Genomic DNA, 26,023 nt, shown 5'->3' on the forward strand with positions numbered 1-26,023 from the left:
TTAATTCATTTTTGCATAGTATTTAATTAATCTAAAGATTAGATTACGTTAGATATAGTTAGTTTAGTTTTATAATTGATTTAGTTGTTAATCAACTTAGAAAGCCATAACATAATGATTAGTTAAAAGATTAGTTAATTTTAAGATTAATATTAAATTAGTCTTTGAATATATATATATATATATATATATATATATATATATATTTTTTTTTTTTTTTTTTTTTTTTTTTTTTTTTTTTTTTGAATATAGCTTAGTTGCTATTATAGTTTTAATTTTGTGACAATTGAATTCGGTATTTGATTTACGATTGTATAAAAATCAAAATGATAAGTGTGGTGTGGTTATGAATTAGTATCATGTTAAATTAATATTAAGATATAGGATCTACCATCTTTTAAATTAGTGTAACGTTAGTGCTATACTGATATGATTTTAATTAGTTTAAATGTATTTTTGATTTATATTTAGTAAGATTTTGATGGTTTATTAATTTGTTAAAAATAGTTGAAATGTTAAAGTTAATAAATTTAATATACATATATTCAGTTTGAATTCTAGTTAAATTGTTTTTTTCTTAAAGTGATTGTTCAATATCGATTAGTTGTAAATTTATTATTGTCTAAAAGTTTTATAGTTGATTTTGATTATACATTTTCAATGAACCTAAACTCGAATACATTTGCTTTGTCATTTAAATAATTGTTTTCTTATTGTTAAAAGTTAATGTAAGAACATAAGTTTATCAATATAAATCTTATAACTAAAGTTTCAAATCTTAATAATATAACCATCCTCTTGTTATAATCTTAAGACGTAATGTAGGGAAACTGACTTAAACTGTAATCACAATCATTTTCAAACTTAGAGTAATTTTATCGTTATTCAAAAAAAAGAAAAAAAAAAAAATTGTGTGCGTGTTTTTGCCCTCGTAGTTTGGGCATGACATGATTCTATAGCAGCAGTATTTTATACTCTGTTATTGTAATTTCCTTTTGTCTATAAGTGAATGTAATCCTCTGCTTTACCTCATTCTCCCATCAATATTAGTGCAAAATCTTCTTGCCTCTGTTGGTGTTTTTTTTCATTCTTCAATCTGCATAACAGTATTTACTCTTGCCTTTGAATGTTATAGAGTGAAATTCCTTCCTTGTGGCATTTCATTTGGTTTATGATCTGTATGTAACTATTGGATTAAGACAAAGATTGAATCAAGTGTATTTTGAGGTTATATTGATGAATAGTGCATTGTTAGGCAGAGATATGACTGAACAAACTATTTTGGTGCATCTCCCCTTTTAGATTAGATTAGGTAGTTTTTTTTTATGCATTCCTTCATCCTTTTCCTCTCAAAGAGTAGTTAGGTGCACCCAATAGTAAGGAAGTCAGCCTTCTCTGAAAATTCAACCTCAGAGCGCAAGTCCCACACTTGGAGGTTGTTTCCATGTTCCACAAGGCTGCCTTTAGGTAAGACTTTAGGCAAGGGTGCAAGCTTTTGTGACAACAGTAAACAAATAGACTCACTGCCTAAAGGTTCCAACAAGTGTGAAGAATAAACCTTCAAGATAACATATCCAAAAACATGAACTAACCAATCTGCAACTTACTTGCCAAAACAATTCTTTTGAAGCTCACCTCAATCATCCAACATAACTACTTCTTTGCTCTGATCATCCAGCTTGAAATTTTGCATTCATATCAATCAATTACATCTATCATCTTGTAACCAACCAAGGAAAACAACTTTCCGTTATACTCTTTACAATTAAATAATTAGGTCGGCTTGTTAAGGCTTCTCCAATGTACGATTAATTACATAGGTTCATGCTAAGGCATACACGCCTTGATATGCATCATTACAAATATTACAATAAAGTTCCCCAACATTACAACAAAGATATTACAATTTACAATGATAAACTATACGCTTCCTTCATACTGTCAGTTGTCAGTAAAATACACTGCATGTTACAGAACAATGACCTTTCCAGAATAACTCAAATGCTCCACTCTCAAACATAGGTACACGGACAAGTCTTCTATCACATTCCAAGCTTGCTGGCATTAATTCCTACTCACCAATAAGATACATAAAAAATATGACCAGCTGTTTCTGCCTTTAACCCCTCACCGGTTTGCTACCAGTCTTCACCAAAAAAGTTGGAACTCATCTAGTTGTGAACATAAGACTAACTAAACGTAGACATGATGTCTATACTCATTGTGCTACACAAATCTAAGCTCGTGTACATAAAATTGTCATGTACCAACTCTGTTGTACTAATAATAAGTTAGAAAGTAAAGTTCGCCAACATTACTAAAAGGGGGGGTAAATCAGTTATCCAATTAGAACAACTTTTATCAACCTTATTAAATCTGAAATATGTAATCAATAAGTGCAACAACCATAGCAAGATCACCATACATAATAATACCAGATTTGTTAACTAGGGAAACCATTGATCAAAGAGAAAACCCCGATGAGGATGGTACCCACAAAATGATGTACTAATATATAAGTTCTTTGCAAGAGGATGGCCTCTGTTAGGAGTCAATGAATTACATTCAATACATATCAGTCCCTATTAGGAGACTTTGAATCCCTAGGAGGAGATTCCAAACCTATTAGAAATTGTGCCAACCCTGATAGGAGATGTACCAACCCTATTAGGAGTTGTGGAAGGCAGAAAGATCCACTGTTCAAACAGCTTCTAGGGCAAGACCACCGAACTAACTGTCCAACTCGTCTCAGTACTATCCTTCGCAAATAATACAAAATAAACAACTGTTCAAGCAACCTCTTTGCCAAATACAGTCTCTTTGTTAGCTCGTCGTGCCTTATCCACACCAAAAACTTCTCTCATTAAAAGATATTCAACATCAAGTTCACTAGATCTTACATCCATGTTCACATACTTGTGTTACACATTCATACCCTTAAATCGCACACTTACTACAAGGAAAACAACTTTCCTTTATACCAAGTCCTCAAACTAAATATTGAGTCGGCCTTGAGGCTTTCCCAATTTATAGTTACAATATAGGACCACATTAAGATAATATAATACATGTTAAATTACAACTTTACATCTTTTCACAATTACATAATATTGTCAACTCACAATCTTTACAACTCTTCACATGTGCAACACCAAGATGTGCACATTTGACCACAGCATATTTGTCATGTCTTCTACCTCTATACAACTGCGCATAACCAAATTCTATCTCTGTTAGGAGATATAATCAAAACATCAGTAACTGCATCTCAGGAACTCTATCTGAAAATTGTCTTCAATAAATTTTGAATAACTATTAACTGTCTTCATATTTCCACATGTGCACTTAGCCACATCATCAGGACAATTTGTAGAATATGTCCCCAACTATGCATAGCCTTATCTTTAGTCCTCAAACTGCGTGACCTCAATCTTATTCTGTAGCTTTGTCAATCCTCTACAAAATAACATGTATGTTGACATCAATGACAAACACTGCCATGAATGTAATATATGATCAGTGTAACATCTCTCCAGTAATGCTAAGATACTCCCCCATAGGAATATCATCATCATTCATGCTAACAATCTCCCCTTTTGGCATTGATGGCAACATAGATGAAAAACAATTGAATTCCATGAATACCAAATAGTCTGTTGCAACTGCTCAATATAGTCATATTCTTTTAAATTCCTCTTCATCAATCAAATTTGAATTTCATAGGACTTCTCCCCCATTGATATCAATCAATATGCTACTCCCCCATTGACATCCATATCATGTACCAATCACTCCTCAACTGTGATAGAACCCTAAGATTCAAAATTTTAGGCATATATTTGAGGATATTTGATGAATATCAAACTCCATAATTAAAGCTATCAAGATATATTTAGGATAGAAGTTTGCTGACAAAAAAGATTTGAGCATATCTAGCTGTCAAGGAAAGAGCAAAGGAGCTTGAAGAAGCCAACCAAGAATGGAAAAAATCACAAGTAGCTACAGAAGAAGCTAACTGAGCTAAGTCAGATTTCTTTGCAAACATGCATCATGAAATAAGAATTCCTATTCATGGTATTATAGGAATGGCTTCATTGGCACTGGATACTAACCTGACAGAAGAGTAATGAGAACATCTATTAACTATATCAGACTCTACAAATTGTCTCCTCCATATTGTGAACGTGATTCTTGATCTAGCCAAGATAGAAGCTGGTCGACTTGAACTCGAACATGTACCTTTCAAATTGTTAGATGTTATTGGTCCAACAATGAAAAAGCTTCAAGTGCATTCAAAACAGAAACAGCTAGAGTTATCTTGGGATATTGCTATTGATGTACCAGACAACCTTGTCGGTGATCCAAGCAGGCTTCAGCAATGTATTCTCAATTTGGTTGGAAATGCAATCAAATTCACTCATGAAGGAAAAAGAAGCAGATGCAGTTTGCCACCACGGGGAGTGTGACTCTCAAAAAAATTTCGATGGCATGGAAAAGATGTAGGTTGGAAATCAATTGACAATATCCAATGAACGCTTAACAATTGCCCATTCTTCAAATTTCAATGGTGTCATCCAGAGCTTAGAATCAAACAGAGAGCTTTCAGGCAAAGCTCCATCTGTGCTTGGTAAAGTTGGATGTGAGATTGCCAAGGCCAAAGACATGGAGAACCATGACATGTCAAAATATAATGTGGATTCATTAGGAAATGGTGTTCCATATGCAAGAAGGAAACATGAAGATTCAATGGTTTCTAGGGTGGCCAATTTTGGTAATGAATCTCTTTTTAAAGGGCTGAAAGTTTTGCTTGCAGAGAATGATTTGGCAAACCAAAAGATTGCAAAATACGATGAGAATTGTGGTAAATAAAAGGCATTTAGATACTAGTGTGAAACAGCGAATACCATCTATTATTTTCGAATAAGTGTGATCAAAGGGCAAGCGTATTTGGTAGTAGTGTCTTCAAAGTAATATCCAGCAAATGAAAGCGAGGAGATCAATGTATTCGACAGTTGAATCTGTAGCTTCTATGTTTTGCAATATTATCTGAGGCAGGCAGAATGTATTTTTCTTTGATTTTGATCATATCTAATGATGTTTCGTATTTATTGTAGGTTTTAAATTACCCAAGGAGGATAAGCCATACTTCTTCATACACGACGAAAACAAAGGAGCCATGTCTGGCTTGAGCTGGAGATATGTGGAAGCGGGAGATTAGCAAAGGTCTTGAAATGGAATCGAATTTCCTTGGAGCCACTGGAATGCCGAGATATGGACAGGTTTTCATTTGCGGGTGTCGAACTATGGATGCATATGTGATAAAGGGTGGAGTTACGTGCAAGCACAACGGACACAAAAGATATAAGCATCTGCCACTGAAGATATATAAAGCAGGAATGATTAAACTGGCGGTTGTTTTTGGTTTTGATTAAAATTATATAAACATTAGTTAGTTTTTTATGAAGGGTTGCAATGTATGGACAAAGCAACCAACACCCTTACGTTGTCTATAAATATATGATGAGAAAATCAAACAAGACACCATTCATTTTGCTCTAAAAAAAGGGGAACTTTGCATATTCTGAAGCATATATTATAAAATTCATCTTCTCAAAAGGATTGAAGTTGAACTAAGCTCCTCGATATTGAGGTTATTGGACATATATTTCAAATATTGTAAGAAATTGTGTTTAGTGGAGTGTAAATAATTGGGTGTCTTCAACATGACTTTTGTAAAATATAATCAATAAGAATTTCATTTGCGCTAGAGTTAAATATTATATAGTTCGTCTTTTGTGATCATTTTATTTTTTATTTATCAGCAATTCAATATCACGATAAGTAGATCAAATTGTTCACTGCTATTTAAACTTGATAAATACAAATACAGTGAAATGTTATTGTTTTATTTATTTGTATCTATTTTGTCCATATAAAGGTTAAAACATTATAGACTGGTTTAAATACGCATAAAAAGAAATAATTTGATGCATTGCGATAACTGAATTGTTTATAGATATAGTATATCATAAAATTGTATGTGAGATCGTATACTTTTGACTCTATTGCCCATTTAAAATTCAGCACTGATCATTTAACCGTTCATATTTCTCAATCCATGTGCTAGTGATTTTCTAATCTTTTTCTTCGAAAGGTTTGATACTTATTTGTTTTAGTAATTCATTTTAAACTTTTTCTTTCAGCAGTTTTCAACTCTATTATAGTAATCAAATTTCGAAGAGTAATATTCACTAGTCACAATCCAAAAGCTTTCCTTAAAATCTTGCCACTTGAGAAAATTGTCTTTGCATTATGATCTATTCGCTATAAAACATCTTGGATCCAAGTTTTGCTGTCCAGGATCAGGTGTACAGGCCTTGGTTTAGTGGAGCCAAAAGTGCAGAGGATTTAAATCAATTTGATTGATCTTGTCAAGTTGGCCAAAAAAATCGATTAGATATCCCAACATCGAGCAGGCAAGGCTCGTAGGTTTCTAGTCAATGATTTTGATAACCAACAGATTGGTGACTCTACTGGGGATAAAGTCGCAAGTAAGCTTTGCATACTTACTCCATCAAACTAGTGTAGAGTTTCATTTAAACACGACTTTGTGGTAAGTTTTCAGATTTTGTAAGCATTTGACCAAATCATGAATATATTATTAATTTTACTTTCACTATTTTCATTTGCTGTTTTATAATTTTCAGATTTCGTAAATTAGTTTTCATATCAGCACTTAAGCATAAATACATAAACTTCCTCCTAAGGTTAAAATTTTTTATTGTGTTTAAAGCTATAATTCTCACTTAATCTGAAGTTTTCTCCATTTTACATAAAACTTTGAAAGCAACTAAGTCTAAAGTTCTATTGTTATTTTCAGAAAATCATTCTCAAATTATTATTGGCATTAACTCTGCTGGATAAACACCTAGACATTTATTTCTTTCTTTTTAAAAGAAAGTGGCGACTCTGTTGTGTTTCATTAATATATTTTATTGAAGAGCATTTGCTTGCTTTTGAGGTGTATGTGGGGAAGAAGGTCTGTGAATCCCAGACCTAAAAGGCTTGAGCAGCTAACTTCTGAGAAAAAACCAAGAAAGAAGAAAGTTAAAAATCAAAAATCAAAAATGCTTTACACAAGACACAGAAGTTTTCAAGAAAGGACCAACAAGCAAAATGAAAGAGACAACTCAAGTCATAATAGTCCTAAAAAGGATGATGAAAATTGTAACCCTTTTTTTCACATTCCTAGGGTAGACAAAGACCCAGATTGTGAGATAACTCATGTAGAGAACAATGAGGGGCATGAGCAGCCGATTGCATTCTTTAGCAAAAGTTTACAAGCTACTGAACTTAATTATGATATAAATGAAAAGCCAGCTTATGCTCTTGTTAAAGCAGTTAAATCTTTTCGACCCTATTTAGTCAAAGCTGAAGTCATTGCTTATGTGCCAAATGTTGTCATTAAAGATATATTTAGACAATCTGAAACTACCAGAAGAAGATGTTGTTGGATAAATCAAATCCAGGAATTTAATATAAATATTCAGATCACAAAATTAGTTAAAGGGCAGGGATTGGCTAAACTTATGGCAGAATCAAATTTGGAGGCTGTATAGGTAAATCAAATTACTGATGATCTCAAGGTTAGTATTGAGAGATGTCCTTGGTATACTGATATAGTCTACTATTTACAGCATACAAAATGTAGAAATGATCTGAATGACAATCAAAAAAGAACTATTAAATTACAGGCCGCTAAGTATGTCCTAATTCAGGGAGATCTATACTGGAAAACTCAAGATGGAATTTTCCTTTTCTGTTTGGATATTGCTCAATCTGCAGTTATCCTTAGGGAGATGCATGGAGTGTGCGGCGGTCATTTTTCAGCTAGGAAAACAACACATAAAATATTACGAGTAGGTTACTACTGACCCTAGCTTTTTAAAGATAGTCATTCTTATGTGTGAAAATGCAAGGCTTGTCAGAAATTCTCAGGTAAGTTAAAATATGATGGTGCCCTTCCCTTACGGACATTACAAGCAGAGGAGCCTTTCTAAATGTGGGTAATTGATTTTATCGGGGAAATTAGTGATAAATCGAGCGGTGGGCACAGTTGGATTTTGATAGCCACTGATTACTTTACCAAGTGGGTGGAGGCTATACCCACTTGACAGTCTACGAGTAAAGTAGTAAATAAATTTCTCACTGAGAACATCTTAACTAGATCCGGAGTTCCTCAAAAGATTATAGCAGATAATGGTATGTGTTTCAGATCTAATGAGTTTTCTGATTTTTGTAGGAAATATGGAATAACTATATCATACTCATCTCCATATCATCCTCAAGGCAATGGACAAACTGAATCTAGTAACAAAAACATCTTTAAGATTATCAGAAAAATGTTAGACAACAATAAGCGCGCCTGGGATTCAAAGTTGAATTTAGCATTATGGGCAGACAAAATAACAGTGAAAAAGTCAACTGGTTTTTCTCCTTTCAACCTAGTTTACGGCAAAGAAGAAAAGCTTCCTTTAAACAATTTACTGCCTGTTTACAAATTTGTTACCGAGGAACAAATAGAGGATATCAATTTCATGGAAAATAGATTGAACGCACTCATTGAGCTTGATGAGATAAGAAGGCTAGCGCAGGAACAGAATATTAATAAGCAACAAGTAGTTAAATTTCTTCATGACAAGAGAACTTTAAACCGATCTTTTAAGGTAGGTGATTGGGTCCTAAAATGGAACGCAAAAGATCAGGACAAAGGAAAACATGGTGAGTTCGAGGCTTTATGGCTAGGACCGTTTATCATCTTTGAAAAAGCTAGGGAACAATCTTATTTTTTGCAGGATACAAATGGTCGCATGCAGGATTTCCTAGTCCATGGACAGTACCTTAAGCCATTCTTTCAATGAGCATGAAAAGGGAGTTCCTTTTTTCTTCCTTTATTGTATTCTTATTTTTCTTTTATGATTTTTATCTGTATTATTTCACGAACTGATTTCTCCTTATGTCTTGGCAAGTCTACTCCTCCAGAGATAGCTGGAATTCTCATTATGCTCACAAAGAAGCATATGTCCTTAGCAAGAGCCACTGATGGAACCCTAAAATTCAAAATTTTAGGCATCTATTTGAGGATATTTGATGAATGTCAAACTCCATGATTAGAGCTATGAAGATATATTTAGGATAGAAGTTTGTTGATAGAAAAGATTTGAGCATATCTAGCTGTCAAGGAAAGAGCAAAGGAGCTTGAAGAAGCCAACCAGGAATTGCAAAAATCACAAGTAGCTGCAGAAGAAGCTAATCGAGCTAAGTCAGATTTCTTTGCAAACATGCATCATGAAATAAGAACTCCTATTCATGGTATTATAGGAATGGCTTTACTGGCACTAGATACTACCCTGACAGAAGAGCAATGAGAACATCTATTAACTGTATCAGAGTCTGCAAATTGTCTCCTCCATATTGTGAACGTGATTCTTGATCTAGCCAAGATATCTAGCCAAGATAGAAGCTGGTCGACTTGAACTCGAACATTTACCTTTCAAATTGTTAGATGTTATTGGTCCAACAATGAAAATGCTTCAGGTGCATTCAAAACAGAAACAGTTAAGAGTTATCTTGGGATATTGTTGTTGATGTACCAAACAACCTTGTTGGTGATCCAAGCAAGCTTCAGCAATGTATTCTCAATTTGGTTGGAAATGCAATCAAATTCACTCATGAAGGAAAAAGAAGTAGATGCAGTTTGCCACCATAGGGAGTGTGACTCTCAGAATTTTTTTGATGGCATGGAAAAGATGTATGTTGGAAATCAATTGACAATATCCAATGAGCCCTTAACAATTGCCCATTCTTCAAATTCCAATGGTGTCATCCAAAGCTTAGAATCAAACAGAGAGCTTTCAAGAAAAGCTCCATCTCTGCTTGGTAAAGTTGGATGTGAGATTGCCAAGGCCAAAGACATGGAGAAACATGACATGTCAAAATATAATGTGGATTCATTAGGAAATGGTGTTCCATATGCAAGAAGGAAACATGAAGATTCAATGGTTTCTAGGGTGCCCAGTTTTGGTAATGAATCTCTTTTTAAAGGGCTGAAAGTTTTTCTTGCAGAGAATGATTTGGCAAACCAAAAGGTTGCAAAATACGATGAGAACTGTGGAAAATAAAAGACATTTAAATACTAGTGTGAAACTACAAATACCATCTATTATTTTCAAATAAGTGTGATCAAAGGGCAAGCCTATCTAGTAGTAGTGTCTTCAGAGTAATATCCAGCCAATGAAAGCGAGGAGATCAGTGTATTCGACGATTGAATCTGTAGCTTCTATGTTTTGCAATATTATCTGAAGTAGGCAAAATGTATTTTTCTTTGATTTTGATCATATCTAATGATGTTTCATATCTATTGCAGGTTTTAAATTACCCAAGGAGGATAAGCCATACTTCATACGCGATGAAAACAAAGGAGCCATGTCTGGCTTGAGCCGGAGATATGCGGAAGCGAGAGATTAGCAAAGGTCTTGAAATGGAATTGAATTTCCTTGGAGCCACTAGAATGCCGAGATATGGACAGGTTTTCATTTGCGGGTATCAAACTGTGGATGCAAATGTGAAAAAGGGTGGAGTAGCGTGCAAGCACAACGGACACAAAAGATATAACCATCTGCCGCCGAAGATATATAAAGCAAGAATGATTAAACTGGTGATTGTTTTTGGTTTTGATTAAAATTATATAAACATTAGTTAGTTTTCTATGAAGGGTTGCAATGTATGGACAAAGCAACCAACACCCTTAGGTTGTCTATAAATATATGATGAGAAAATGAAACAAGCCACCATTCATTTTGCTCTGAAAAAAGGGGAACTTTGCATATTCTGAAGCATATATTATAAAATTCATCCTCTGAAAAGAATTGAAGTCGAACTAAGCTCTTGGATATTGAGGTTATTGGACATATATTTCAAATATTGTAAAAAATTGTGTTGAGTGGAGCGTATATAATTGGGTGTCTTCAACATGACTTTTTTGCAATATAATCAGTAAGAATTTCATCTGCGCTAGAGTTAAATATTATATAGTTTGTCTTTTGTGATCATTTTATTTTTTATTTATCAGCAATTCATTATCACGATAAGTAGATCAAATTGTTCACTGCTATTTAAAGTTGATAAATACAAATACAGTGAAATATTATTGTTTTATTTATTTGTATCTATTTTGTCCATATAAAGGTTAAAACATTATAGACTGGTTTAAATATGCATAAAAAGAAATAATTTGATGCATTGCAATAACTAAATTATTTATAGATATAGTATATCATAAATTTGTATGTGAGATCGTATACTTTTGACTCTATTGCCCATTTAAAATTCAGCATTGATCATTTAACCATTCATATTTCTCAATCCATGTGCTGACGATTTTCTAATCTTTTTCTTCGAAGGGTTTGATACTTATTTGTTTTAGTAATTCATTTTAAACTTTTTCTTTCAGCAGTTTTCAACTCTATTAAAGTAATCAAATTTCGAAGAGTAATATTCACTAGTCACAATCCAAAAGCTTTCCTTAAAATCTTGCCACTTGAGGAAATTGTCTTTGCATTATAATCTATTCGCTATAAAACCTCTTGGATCCAAGTTTTGCTGTCTAGGATCAAGTGTACAGGGCTTGGTTTTGCGGAGCCAAAAGTGCAGAGGATTTAAATCAATTTGATGGACCCTGTCAAGTTGGCCAAAATCAATTAGATATTCCAGCATCGAGTAGGCAAGGCTCGTAGGTTTCTAATCAACGATTTTGATAACCAACAAATTGTACCATAGAATATTTTTCATGTACACTTCTACCCTATTGACATCAATGACAACGGAGTCATTATGTCAATTATGTTGCATAAGATCTTCAATAAGCTCAAGTGTCCAAAGACATTGTTAAATACCAGTTACCAAGAGTCCTTCATGACTCAGCTTAAAAACAGATACTCCCCCATAGAGGAAGCATCAAGCATCGAATCCAAATAAAGAATAGTGTTATATACCACTGGGTTGATGCAGTCTCTACATCAACTACTCAGAAGCAAAGGCTTTGTAAATATGTCTTCTATTTGCTTCTTTGTACTAATCTACTCCAATCCGATCTCTTTCTCTGCATCTATATCTCTCAAAACATGATATTTACTAGATATGTGCTTTGTTTTTTAATGTAACATAGGATTCTTAGACATACTCGTTGTACTTGTGTTATCACAATGTATGACATGCTTTGTAAACTCAATTCCAATGTCCTTCAACATTTGCTTCATCCACATGATTTGATTACAATTATTTTCTACTACTACATACTCTATTTCTACTGTAATCTGTGAAATACAGTTTTGTTTCTTGCTTAGCCAAGAAACCAAACTTCCTACTGAGAAAAATGCTCCACCACTTATACTCTTTCTATCATCCATACTGCCTGCCCAATCCACATCAATATATCCACATAAGGTAAAGTTATTTGATCTATCATACCATAATCCAAAATCAGGTCTACCCTTCAAATATCTAAAAATCCTCTTTACTGTTGCATAATGTGATTCTTTAGGATCAGCTTGAAATCTTGCCACAATGCTAACTGCATTAGCTATATCCAGTGTTGTGTGAATCAAATATTGCAAACCTCCAATCATAGATCTATACTTCTTATGTTCAACAGTAGGTGTCTCATCTTTGCTAGAGAACTTGTGACCAGTGACCATGGGCGTACCAATAGGTTTACAACTTTCCAAACCAAATCTTTTCAACAAGTATTTCAAATACTTAGTTTGTGATAAGAAAATACCATCATTATTCTGCACAATCTGCAACCCCAAGAAATACTTCATCTCACTAATCACGCTTATCTCAAACTCCTTCATTTCACCAACAAATGCTTCAATTACTTCGTCATCACCTCCAAAGATTATATCATCCACAAACGCTTCAACAATTAGTAAACCATTCTCAATCTCCTTCAAATACAAATTAGCGTCTGCAGTACCTTTAGCAAATCCCAATTTCGTCAAATACTTATCCAATCTGGCATACCAAGCTCTAGAGGCTTGTTTCAATCCATAGAACACTTTCTTCAACTTAAAAACCATATCTCCTTCTGTCAAAGGAAAACCTTCAGGCTGCTCAATGTAAGCTTCTTCCTCAAGTTCTCCATTCAAAAATGTTGATTTGACATCCATTTGATACACTTTGAATTTCTTGTTAGCTACATATGCCAAAAACATTCGAATTGCCTCTATTCTAGCAACAAGTGCAAATGTTTCCTCATAAGCTATACCTTCTTCTTGTGAATAACTTTTACATACCAATCTTGCTTTGTTTCTCACAACCTCACCTTGTTCATTCATCTTATTTCTGAAAACCCACTTAGTTCCAATAACATTCTTGTCCTTAGGTCTAGGAACCAATTTCCATTTATCATTCTTTTCAATCTAATATAATTCTTCTCTCATAGCTTTAATCCAAAAATCATCTTTACTAGCTTCAACACTTTTAGGTTCAACATGTGAAATCAAACATAGTTCTTCTCTTTGTACCTTATTCCTTGTCATCACTCCTTTGTCCTTGCTTCCAATAAACTGATCAGTTGGATGATTCCTTATTAGGTGTCACTGTCTCAACTTTGCCTTCAACTCTTGGTTCACTCTTTGATTCTTCTCTTTGTTCCACAATATGTATGTCATTCTATAAATATGTCCTAGTCTCATAAAACTACTCAACATTCTTCTGGTCAGCCTTTGGATTAATCTCTTCATCAAAATTATAATCAAGCATTTTTTCTTGAATTCCAAACTTCTTATCAAATTTAACATTTGCGCTCTCAACAATAGTCTTAGTTCTATGATTAAAACATCTATAAGCTTTGCTTTTCAATTAGTAACCAAGAAACAAACGTTCATCACTTCTTGCATCAAACTTACCAATATCATCTTCTCTCTTAATGTAACAATTACTTCCAAAGATTCTGAAATACTTAACTAAGGGTGCATGTCCAAACCAAAGCTCATAGGGGGTCTAACCTGTACCTTGTCTAATTTGTACTTTGTTCATGGTTTATATTGTTGTATTAACTACTTCCCTCCAAAATATCTTCGGAACATTGTTCTCAAACATCATAACTCTTGTTGCTTTTGTTATTGGTTTGTTTCCCCTCTCTGTCATACCATTCTTCTCAGGTGTTTTAGGGGCTTAAAACTATCTTTTAATGTCATTCACTTCACAAAAACTATTAAACTTATTCGAAGTAAACTCTCCACCTCTATTAGATCTGAGACATTTAATCTTCAAACCAAATTCATTTTCAACTCTATTCTTAAACACCTTAAATTTCTTAAATGCTTTAGATTTCTGTCTAAGAAAGCTACCCACATCATCCTAGTAAAATGATCAACAAGAATCATGAAATTCCCTTCACCATAGAAAGCTCGTCTTTGTAGGACCACTCAAATCTGTATACACTATCTCCAACTTCGCTAATGTAGTAAACTTCTTTCTTGGAAAAGACCTTTTCTTCTTCTTTGCCATTATACATTCCTTTCATACCATGTTAGTAGGCTTCACGATTTTAGACAAATCTCTAACAGCGAGCTCAGTATTGATCTTCACAATATTATCAAAGTTTATGTGACAAAACCTCTGGTGCCATAACCAACTGTTATCAACTTTAGCAACTAAACATGTCATCTCAGTAGGATTCAACTGAAAAACATTACCTCTTGTTCTTGTACCAGTACCAATCATCTTACCATCTTTGTCCTTGATGATACATGTTTTCTTTGTGAATTGCAACTGATATCCCTTGTCAACTAATTGTAGTGATACTTGTTGTGTGACAAGGTGATTTGATCATAGTAGTCCTAGATAGGAACTTGTAACCAGTCCCCTTTGGTGGAGAGACCCAAGAAAGATCCCATGGATGCAACTATGTAAACTAGGTAGGAATTCACGTAGAATAGCGTTAAGGTTCCTATATTGAGCAACTGCTCACAAATAACAATACTAATAAGTTCTCCCCAGAAGGTAGGATCTACATTATGAAAGATTTGGAAAATGAATTTATACATCCAAGGCTCGAAATCACTAGAATCTTTGAGACCGCATATCCTGAAGAGAAGAATTATTAAGTCTTTATATTCCAAATGGAAGTTTGACCTATGAATAGTTTTAGGCCATCTTGAAAAATTGCTTCTTTTGATCTTTAACCAATATGCACTTACATATTTCTAATAATCTGCCCCCTTTTCATTCCACAACTCTAAAGACATATCTTTAGACAAGTCCACACACTCTGCACTTTTAGGAACTCTAAAGATTTGTTCAATGACCTCTAGATCAAGGCTAATGATGACCTTTCCACATGCATTCTTTATTGTCTTGGTCTTTGGACTGAAATTTTGTGCACAACCTAAAACAAACTCTACTTCCAAGGTAGCCTTAGGGAAAGTAGATACCAAATGGATATTGCTCTTCTTAATGCGCTTCATTTCATGACTTGAAGGAGATTCAGCCCTTTGTAAGAAATCAGCCATGTCAATGTGCCCAATTTCTATGTCAAAACCATTATCAAGATGTGACGAAACTTGAGACATAGTCGAATGAGCTAACTCTTTTGGATTTTGTGGATGAGGGCATTTCTTGTGCTGCAACATGAAAATCCCAAACTGTGAACACATCATCAGAGGGTACTGATTCCATAAAAACATCGATTCTTGATCAGCAACAAAGGTTTGGAGTATAGATTAAATATGTCGAAGATCTAGTGTAACGATCTTGAAAGCAGATGGCACACATATACAAGGTTGAAATGCAACTTGGGAAGATGGAAACATGTGTAAAGGATGAGTCCTTATATAAGGGTTCAAGGACTAAATGTTAGGCACATGAGAATACGAGCAAATGACGATTTTTTACTTTTGAAAGAGTGACCTTTAGTCAAAAACAAGTTCTCGAGATGTAATTACATGCAAAGTGATTTACATGTAAATATGACATGCGATTAGGTTCAGAGGATGAAATACGTATATGTAGGAATGGAGAATGAGATTACATGTAAGTGCGGATGGAGGGTGGATTACATGTAGTCACATGTGAAGAATGAGATGTAACATGTCGTGGCATGTAATGACGGATATGGAATGAAATGATGCACTTGCCCAAAAGAGGTGGAAGGTGGACTCAAGTGAAATTGTTACATACCAAATTTTTTATCTTTTAAAACAATATTATAGCTGTTGTAATGGTTAGTTAGAAACTCTCCGATATCATGAGCTTGTGAAATGGAAGTTATGAATAACTGAATTGATTCATGTGTAAATGACTTGTTAGTCAATTATTGTTATTTCAAATGCTTATATTTAAGATAAATGTTGGTGGTGGTTAGTTGTTGTGACAGTTAACAATTATTGTGTTTCCTTAATATTTCAATTTAAATGGAGGAGCATGCTATTATTGTGTAATATGCATTTTTGGTTACAGGAGCAGACGAAGGGGGGTAAGAATTGCTAAACGGAATTCAAGAAATGGGGCACCAATTTAGTCCATCGTCAGACCATCGAGTATGGGCTCTAACTACCTTGATGAAGGATTTAACGGCTAGGCAACGAAGTATACCTTGGACAATCTGAGCTACTTGGTTAATATTTATAAAAAAGAGAAATATTAAACATTTAATATCATAAAAAAAACTATTACCTCTCTCTTATTTTGAGACTATGGAAGTGATCAACATTTACAATCTTTACATATATAGATGATGCCACCATGATACGCTGACAATATCTATGAACTACACTTACATGTATATATACATATATCTGTGCATACCTAGAGAGAACATAACGATAAAAAGGAATTATGCATACTCTCAAATTACACACGCATATAGATATATGTATATGTAGGTACAATTATAGGTAGAATTCAATAGCATGATGACATAACATTTATATATATACATATATAAATATATTTGTTTTAAACCATGAAAAAAGATATAATCTTTATGTTTTATTATGACTCCAAATTGATGAGTGTTTGCCACCTTCTTATCATCATCAACTTTTAAATTTGAATTTATGGAGTTCTTGTAACTGATTTTGAGCTCCTTGTAACCGGAAGCATGGGAGGCTTTATCTACCGTCTTCGCGGCTGTAGGATCATTCTCATTTTTTCACTTCCTTCTTGTATGCAATTACCCTCTGAACCAAAGTATCCTCTCTCCTTTCCACCTATATTCTAAAGCATAGTACCACACTTAATCTGCAATGTTGAGCCACGCCGGTGAAAGCCATATTGTGTGGAGTGTTGCTCAAAGAATTGTGTCAATGATTGAATTGTTTTTCTCAGGTCATGAAACATTTTGCAAGTCTATTCTTATTTCATGCTATGCCTTTTTCAATGCAAACTTCTCTTTTTATATATATTACTGCCAAATGAAGCAGTATCATGATCATAAGCTCGGTTGCATATCTGGTTCTAAATGTAGTGAGAATTTCTAAGAAGCATCAACCCTACTCATTATTTATTTATGACTAGTTCTTATCTATGCATATCGTGTGCATACCCATAGGGACAAAACTATTATAGTTTCCTTGGAAATGAATGCTCAACAATTGTTTAATGCATAATATTTTATGTTGTACAAGGTCTGCTCCATCTTTGGCTTGAAGTATTTTCCGACTTACTCTGATATTTGCTATATGTCAGTTGTGGTTATAATCAGAATGGTATTCACAAACAAATCTGATTCATAAGAATCTCATAATTACCAGCAGTCTCCTAGGATGAACCCAAGGCTAGCAAAGCCAAGTGTAAATGGGTGAAGAGGAGAGGTATTCCTACCAAAAGGATAAACTATTAATCAGTGCCTTAATTACTTGATCATTTAAAGAAAGAAATTCTTAGTCCAAGTCAGCTCATGATTGTCCAACATATATTCGATTGTCAAGCCAAGCGGTGGTGATCAGGTCGTTCAATGCCTACCTAAATCCTTGGCCAAGGTAGATTAGAGGCATGTTTGCCACAAATGATCACTAGAGGCCAAGAGTGCCAACTGACAGAGGGAAGGTTGATAGAGGAATACCTCAGCCTTGTCTACTACTTAGCTGACACTCTAACACCGGTATGCTCAAGATGGCAGGACTATGGTGTCCCAAGACTAACCCAGGGTAGGGAGGGCCTTTCTCGTAAGAGATTGTGTAGGGATATGTTAAGGTCTACGGTCGGGAGGTTAAGCCTATGCCAATTCTTCTCCTTTTCACCAAATGTCAAGGCTTGCACAACACATCAATAGTTATTTCAGTTCATGTATGAAATTCTAAATCTTTTACTTGTACGTAAATTTATATTACTTGGAAATGTATAGTTGTAAATATGGTTAAATTGATTTGTTTCTTTCAAAATGTAAACGTTGAAGTCAATTATGGAAGTTAATTTAGTTTTCTTTCATATGAAAAGGATATAGAGTTTATTAAATTTGAATTTATAGCTTGTATAATAAATTCAGAAATAGTTTCTTTTCTATATGATGTGTTGTTTCTAAATTACTTCATATCATTCCGTTATGATATTTGGTTAAAATCTTTGAATATGTTCTTTACTTTCAGCTTAGTAAAAAATGGTATGTTACATATGGTATCAGAGCCTTGGGTTCAACTCTGAACCTTGGGCTCATCATTTAACAAATTTCAGAAAACTGAAAATAAAGATTTAAATGTACCAAGAAGTATATCCGGAGGACTCCTCACAAGAAAATCTGGTATCCCATATTCTTTTATTTGATAAAGAACATGCTGAAGTGTGATTATTCCTATTGCTCCATACCTTGGGATGATGAAACCCTAGCTCAGGCCATGCAACGAATGAATAAGGAAAGGGTTAGATGGACTCTTGCTAGGAGGGCAATACTAAGGGACAAACTTATCAAGGCATGGAATGCCCAAGAGACTGATCCCCTCATGATCTTTAGTAAAACTTGAATAGTACGGGATAAGCACAAAATTGAAACTGAACAAAAGACTCGAGAATAAGGCAAATGCATGGATTAGGAGTCCAAATGCATTCTTAGAGAGGCATTACATGTTTTAAAATACATGTCTTTGTCTCTTTTATGTCAAAATTGAAACTGAACAAAAGACTCGAGAATAAGGCAAATGCATGGATTAGGAGTCCAAATGCATTCTTAGAGAGGCATTACATGTTTTAAAATACATGTCTTTGTCTCTTTTATGTCAAACGCATTCTTGAGGAGAGATTGCATATTTTAAATGTCTTTTGGTCAAAAACGCACTCTTGAAGTGCTATAATGCATTTTAAAAACATGCAATTGACTTGCCCATGTAAAACGCATTCTAAGAGTGTCATTACACATTATAAAAACATGCAATATGCCTTCAAGTTGCAAAAGGCACACTTAGAGGAGCATTGCATATTTTTTAAATGTGAAATTGATAAGTCATTTAGTGCAAAATGCACTCTAGGAAGATGATTGCACATTTTAAGAACTTGAATATGCATTGCTCACTCTAGAAGGCTCATTGCACATTTTAAGTTAAAGGCATTTCAATGCCTTTAGTTCAAAACACATTCTCTACGCAAATGGGTTAAAAGACATGTTTGCACAACTTAAGTGACCAAATAAACACGTGTTTAATTGATTTTTGAAGAAATATTACTTATCTAGGTCATAAATAATATTTATACTATATAGTTTAATATATAATGTGCAAATATCATTCAAAATGTAATATTTACTAAGATGTTTTGCATTAAAAGTCAAAAATTAAATCAAACTATATAGTTAATATAGTCACTTAAGTGAAAAATTAAAAGCAACTGAACATGAAAATATATAACATAAAGTGCACTATAGTCACTTAAGTGATGAAGTAACTTAAAAACATAACATAAAGTGGATTTATGTTATATATTTCAAAAAGTGCATGTCAACTTTAAAATATAACATGATATTTTAAATCGTGTAGTTGCACCTGGAGAGTCCACCTTTTGGACACTAAAATGGTCATATCTTTTGATTGCCAACTCTGATTAAGCCCTAAAATAGATCAAATCGAGGGGAAAACCGAAAGCAATGATTTGAGCAAAACCAAAAACTAACAAACACACTCAAAAAAAGAAGAAAAGGACAATGAAGGGTTCAAAAATCAAGCATAGGCTCAACAAATAGAAAAACTAAAAAGACTTGACGAAAGCCTACAATAAAAAGATCCATTATAACAATTGGAGTCGATTGGTTGATCAATGTTATCTAGTTAAATAACAAACTAATTTAGAGAAATGTGAAACTAAGTTGAAAAAGTTTCATATTGTTATCTGCATTTTGTGGTGACAAAATGCAGGACAACTTTGACTCCCTCTACACTAATTACATGCCCCAAATATAAAATTTCAAATTTCTATTATCCCAATTTCACATTTAGGTCCTTGACATATAGTGGTTGCATTTCCATGATCCCTAAGAGTTCAACTATGTTGTCCCCATCCTGATTTGCCCTAGAATTTTACCTAGAATCAAAATTGCCACAAATTAGGGTTAGTGTGACATCTTACCAAGTAAATAATCCTTTAAATAATGTAATCTTGGATTTGAATTCTGCAATTGTATCATAAGCAACATATACATATGTATGTATGAATGTATGTACGTATGTACATATGTATGTATGAATTCAATTATTAGGGTTAGATAAGATCGCATTTATAATCATACACTACAATAATCTTACGCATGCATAGTGGAGGCACAAACATGATAGGTCTGCCCAAGAACATTTCTACACCAAGCCCAAGAGTGGATGTCTACCAAAGTTGTCCGCGTTATTTGCTTGGTGGTTTGATTATACCTCCTTTTTCCCTATCAATATCTCAGCCTCCCAAAGGTGTTAGTGTTAGGAAGAGGTTAAAAGGGGTTTTATCTTCTTGTGCAAGTGCCCTCTAGGCCTCCTTACCCGACCATCTTACCCTCCTCTTGCTCCTCTTACCCTACCTACAAGATGGGTTATAGACAATTGAACACATCCTATTTCTACTATGAGCATTCATTTATTCATCATCTATTATTCAGTCGCACATGGATATGATAATACCACAATCACTTGTAAGAAGGAAAGATGTTGAGGCCGATCAAATATAATATCAGCCTGCCAACCTGAGGATTATCTCTTGGATGTAAATGCTGATCAATCTTTATGAATCGGTCTTAGAACTTTTGTGTGCTCTTCATGCTGATTTCTTAAATAATCCTGGATGATTATAATTACTGATGCAATGGACTACTGAATATATTTAATTGCTGGAATGATTTGAATGCTTGTTACTGATCTTCTGATTGTTCAATCATCCCGATTTTTGGTTATGTATTTTGAGTTTGTTGTTTTGTATAGAGTATTTACACATCTTCCTTTTCTCTCATGTTTCTTCCCATTGTCCTCTTTTAATACCCTCCATCTACCACTTGCTAAAGGGTGTGAACTCCTCCCAAGGTAGACATTCTTATCAAGAGGAGGCATCCCTATCTACTAATCACAATTGCTCCTTACTAATTATAATCCTTGCCTCTAATAGTGTATTAAAACCCTTAAGTAGTGTCTCGTTGCTATGATCCCTTATTTCTTATCATTGTCTTTTATTATAAGATTGACCATACATCAAAACATAATCTCTCCTTGATAATCTCAGACATATAGAAGTTGTTACTTTTAGACCAACATCTCCTTATCTTCCATTTCTGCTCTATTTATATAATTATATGCAACAGATCAATCCTTGATTGAATTTTCTTAATGTGATGGCATTTTTTTCCTCATTGATTCAATGCCTTCCTCTTCGTTGGAATTCCCTCCTTATATAACTTGGTGATTACTTGAAGGAACGCATCCCTTTGGAAAGTAGGCCCTCTCAATAGGGGTGTACCTCTCCACATCACTCTCTCTTCGTACCTAACAATACTTTCCTTAATCACGTTTACAATAACAAGTTGGCCCATTCTAGATTGCCTTATTTATTATTGCAGTTTCTTCTCCTAGCTGATCACAATTCCTTTGAGGTGGGGACATGACATCATTGATGTCTGAGATAATCCACCCATATTTATTATACCTCAAAATGTTATCAAAGAAAACAAGAACAAATTTTTGCAACTACTTATTAAATACCTAATTCAAACACGACTGAAATGTAGCAAGTGCATTGGTCAATCCAAAATGCATGACCAAAAACTTCTAGTGTCCATGGTGGCATTTGAACACAATCTTATGAATATCCTCATTTCTGCCTTTAATATAATGATACCCTGACCAAAGATCAATCTTTGAAAAGTATACCTGCATTTGCCACTAAAGAGTATTTTTTCGCAGATAGGCACCCATAGTTACACCGCCCTGGGGAACAGGGGGACGGTGGAACAGGGGGACAAGTTACTGGGATGGGGGACAAAGGGGCCTTAATTTGGGGACGGTGGGGGGACAGTGGCAAGGGATGGGAAGGGTTGTATATACTATAAAATGGTAGTTAAAATGCTAGTTATGAAAAGATGTATTACAATATAAGATATAAAGATTTAAGCGAGTAAATACTTGAACATTGCATTGAATTTGAACATCGAACATTGAACATAAATAGTCAAATCAGCAAATAGTCAACACTAGGGTGTTCCCCCATCCTTGGCAAAGGAGGCAGAATCTGGCGGTGTCATTGGGGACGAGGGAATGAAGTCCCCAAGTCCCCGATGCATCCCTATCTCAGGGACGTGGGGCAAAAGGTGGGGGACGCATCTCGTGTTACTATATAGGCACCTCTTCTTGTTGTTAATGACACTAGGGTATTGTCTTCATAACTTGGGCAGAAAATAAAGCCACCTAAACCATGCTTTCAACTGATGGGAGGGGATTTTAGATGGCTGGAATTTGAACCATTACAAAGGACTTTCTTGGGCCTTTAATGGCAGAGTCTTTATCCCTTATGCCAACTTTCCCTGTCAGGAAAGATGTCTCAAAGCTGAATCACTCATATAGTGCCCTTCTATGCTGCTGATCTGCTTTTGTTCTGCCCATTATTGCCCTTTTTCTTATCTCAGAATTGCTCTAATTTGTTCCATCGTTCCTTATTCCTCCATTGCCTTTGATAACTTATCTAACACCGTCATTAGCTTCTTGTTGGAATTATCTTGACCATCATTACCCCCTAAAAGTATTAGTCGAAGCACATAGACCATGAAAAGATGATTTAGCAAACTGACTAGAGAGACTACAGATAACTTGGATCAACACAAAACCAATAATCAATTTAAGGAACTAAAGGTAAGTACAACCATTGATTTTGGTAGGGCTGCAACATGTTGACCAATAGGCTAATCTGTTCCTAAACTTGGTCACTTGGTAAAAACCTGTGGGGTACAAAATTTGAACAATATGTGTATAGGGTAAAGTGAGAAGGCTCCCTTGTTACATTAAGGCCATCTTATCCATACAAGAGATGTAATAGTTTGAAACTTAAAATCACCTTGACCTTTTTACCTTAATCAAGTAATGATAACATCACCTTGACCCTTTTTACCTTAATCCAGTAACTAAAGTGAGAATCAAGGAGAGGGGAGCGGAAAGGAGCGAATACACAATTAAGGGTTATGCCTCTTTCCAGGTCCATTTGGCTTTAGTGGTTCATCCACCAACAGGATGCGATCCTTGAATAAACGGGATTTCTTGACCTCAGGTGATTGGCCTATTCCAGTAGGGAAAGAGTAAACGACAAAGAAGGGATCAGAAATGATCCGACACCTAATTTGGTACGTAAACTCTCTTGACAACTATGAAGAGGTGACATTATTGGGCCGTGATTATTCAGCCCACAATTGGGTGTGATCTGATTGTTTTATGGTGGGTGGCTGAACCATGCTGGAATATTGTTCATGTATGAGTTTTGAACTGGAATGTCCTAACAAGCTTGATTGACACTGAAGCCATGAATCTCACTTGCTCAATCAAAAATAAAAATTGGATTTACATTGAGGACGCAACACTTAACAACCATTGGGCTATCAAGTTGAATTTATACCCACGACAAATTGGCCCTGATGAGGAAGCAACAAAATTGCAGTCAAAGATTAGGCTTCTAGAAGATGATTCTACCGAACAGTTCTTTTTATCTTATTTAGAGTTAATTAGATTTCAGATAATTAGTAATTGTATAATGTTAGCAATTCTGTTCAAAATTTTCTGGATCGGAAGGTTCCATATTTTCATATAAATGTTGTAAGCCTACAAGCTCATGGAGACAGACGGGGCGTCAGTTGAATGGAATGCTTTGTATGATTTTAGTGCAGTTTTATAGTTTGAAATTACAGAGTTTCTTTTTGTCTTTCCTACTGTGCACCAGGCCCCTTCCAAATCAATTATACAGAGTGTGTGTGAAAGTGAGAGAGAGAGAGAGAGAGATAAATAGGCATTTTCTATCTGGACAAAGGACCGCAGAATTTTAGCTCTGGCAGTCATCTTTGCTGTTCAGCGAGAACAAAGAATTATTTCATACATCCAATGCTGATAACGAAAATTTCAATACAATAATTCGACATAAACAACTCAAATGGAAGTATACTGATTGTTACAAAGCCCCATAATTGTGTGCCATAACAACCTACATATGTTACATATAGGTTATCAGACATGTAAGAAAGTAAAGTAGATGCATATTTACTCAAAGGCAGATTTGGTGAAGTGGGTGAAGCCATAGATAGAAAAGGCTGCAGTACGGTAGGCCTGCACCAAGCATATAAGTCTATTGAGAAGCGAACAAGCATTAGACAAGCATGTAATGTAGAAAATGGAAGCAACGGCACCTTAGCGAGGAACATGGCAAATTACTCTGCTTGATTTTCTAGCGTTTGGCTTGTATCCCTTCCACTACAAAACTCGTGGCTCGCAATTTTATCTCGTTTTCAGCTGTATCTCTACAATATATTTTTAGAGATTTATTTTCTTCCTTTCCGAACAATAAATGAGGAGAATGACTCTGAGCTGGTTGTTGTTAATGGATACAGATAGAAAAGCTTTCATAACGAAATTAATTATGACAAATTTATGTGGGTAACGTTTCAGAGATTAGATTGTACCTTTGGTGAACTGTTTTTCAACTTTCATTTTGAATGGCGTTTCCTTACGAGACTAAATATCAAATTCAATGAAAAGTTCTTTTTGCATGATTTTTTATTAGATTAGAGGGTGTAAGGGTTAGATGATACCGTTATATATTTGATGACGTTTGTACTTATTACCATATCTCTAACTATAATTTTTTTGATCGGTTGTGTCTCTAACTATAATTAATTTTTGCAATTTCAATAAAATATTTGGTAGAACATTTAGTAGAACATTTTTTATTTTTTAATTATATTGTATTTTCATAATAATTACACATTTTGTTTGAAGTGTAATATGATTTAGAGATTCCTTTTTTCTCATATTACTATGTATGGATTATTTTACATTTTAGATCATTTATCAAAGAAAGGTAAAATAGGTTGAATATGAGGCTCATCCATTGATTTCCCTATCTCTTAAGTGTGCTAATATTCACTATTTCTTTTTGTAGCATAAGCCTTTGCAATATTTGTATAGTCAGGAGATTGTGTTTGGAAGTTGTCTCCAACTGCCCTCCCTATTTATATTTCCTTCTTGCACATCCTCTTTTTGTCTCCCTTCATAATTACCCCCACTTTGATAATTGTGTTCTCTCTCTCTCCTCCCCTCCCTTCCTTCCTCACTATTTTTACCCCCATCTTTTTTTTTCCACACACACACATATATAATCTCTTCCCCTCTCTCTCTTTCTCCCCTTTTATATTTTTACTCTACCTCTCTTTTCTCATTTTTCTAATCTCTCCTCTCTTTTTTACTATTGCATATCAAGAAAACACAAGAGAGTTTTACATGGACCAAAATGTCACTTATAAAGTAACTATACC

The 26,023-nt window shown here is 34.4% G+C and overlaps 1 protein-coding gene across 2 annotated transcripts in view; it reads right to left on the reverse strand.

Annotated features, from left to right (window-relative positions):
• Nucleotides 1–25,178, reverse strand: part of LOC149556766 (NAD(P)-binding Rossmann-fold superfamily protein) — a 134,940-nt gene extending 109,762 nt beyond the window's left edge. Inside the window, exons 1-2 of one of the 2 annotated variants that reach the window (XM_089831292.1) lie at nucleotides 24,899–25,178; nucleotides 24,757–24,818 (exon numbers count right to left, since the gene is read on the reverse strand). In XM_089831292.1, the coding sequence (XP_089687418.1) occupies nucleotides 24,757–24,818; nucleotides 24,899–24,913 (77 nt within the window). In that variant the 5' untranslated portion in view covers nucleotides 24,914–25,178. The remainder of the gene's footprint in view (nucleotides 1–24,756; nucleotides 24,819–24,898) is intronic. The other variant, XM_089831293.1, reaches the window with a different exon arrangement.
• Nucleotides 25,179–26,023: the final 845 nt, after the last annotated feature.

Source organism: Cupressus sempervirens, chromosome 5, assembly GCF_028749045.1.
Source record: "Cupressus sempervirens isolate cs-2001-9-10 chromosome 5, ASM2874904v1, whole genome shotgun sequence".
NCBI lineage: Eukaryota > Viridiplantae > Streptophyta > Pinopsida > Cupressales > Cupressaceae > Cupressus > Cupressus sempervirens.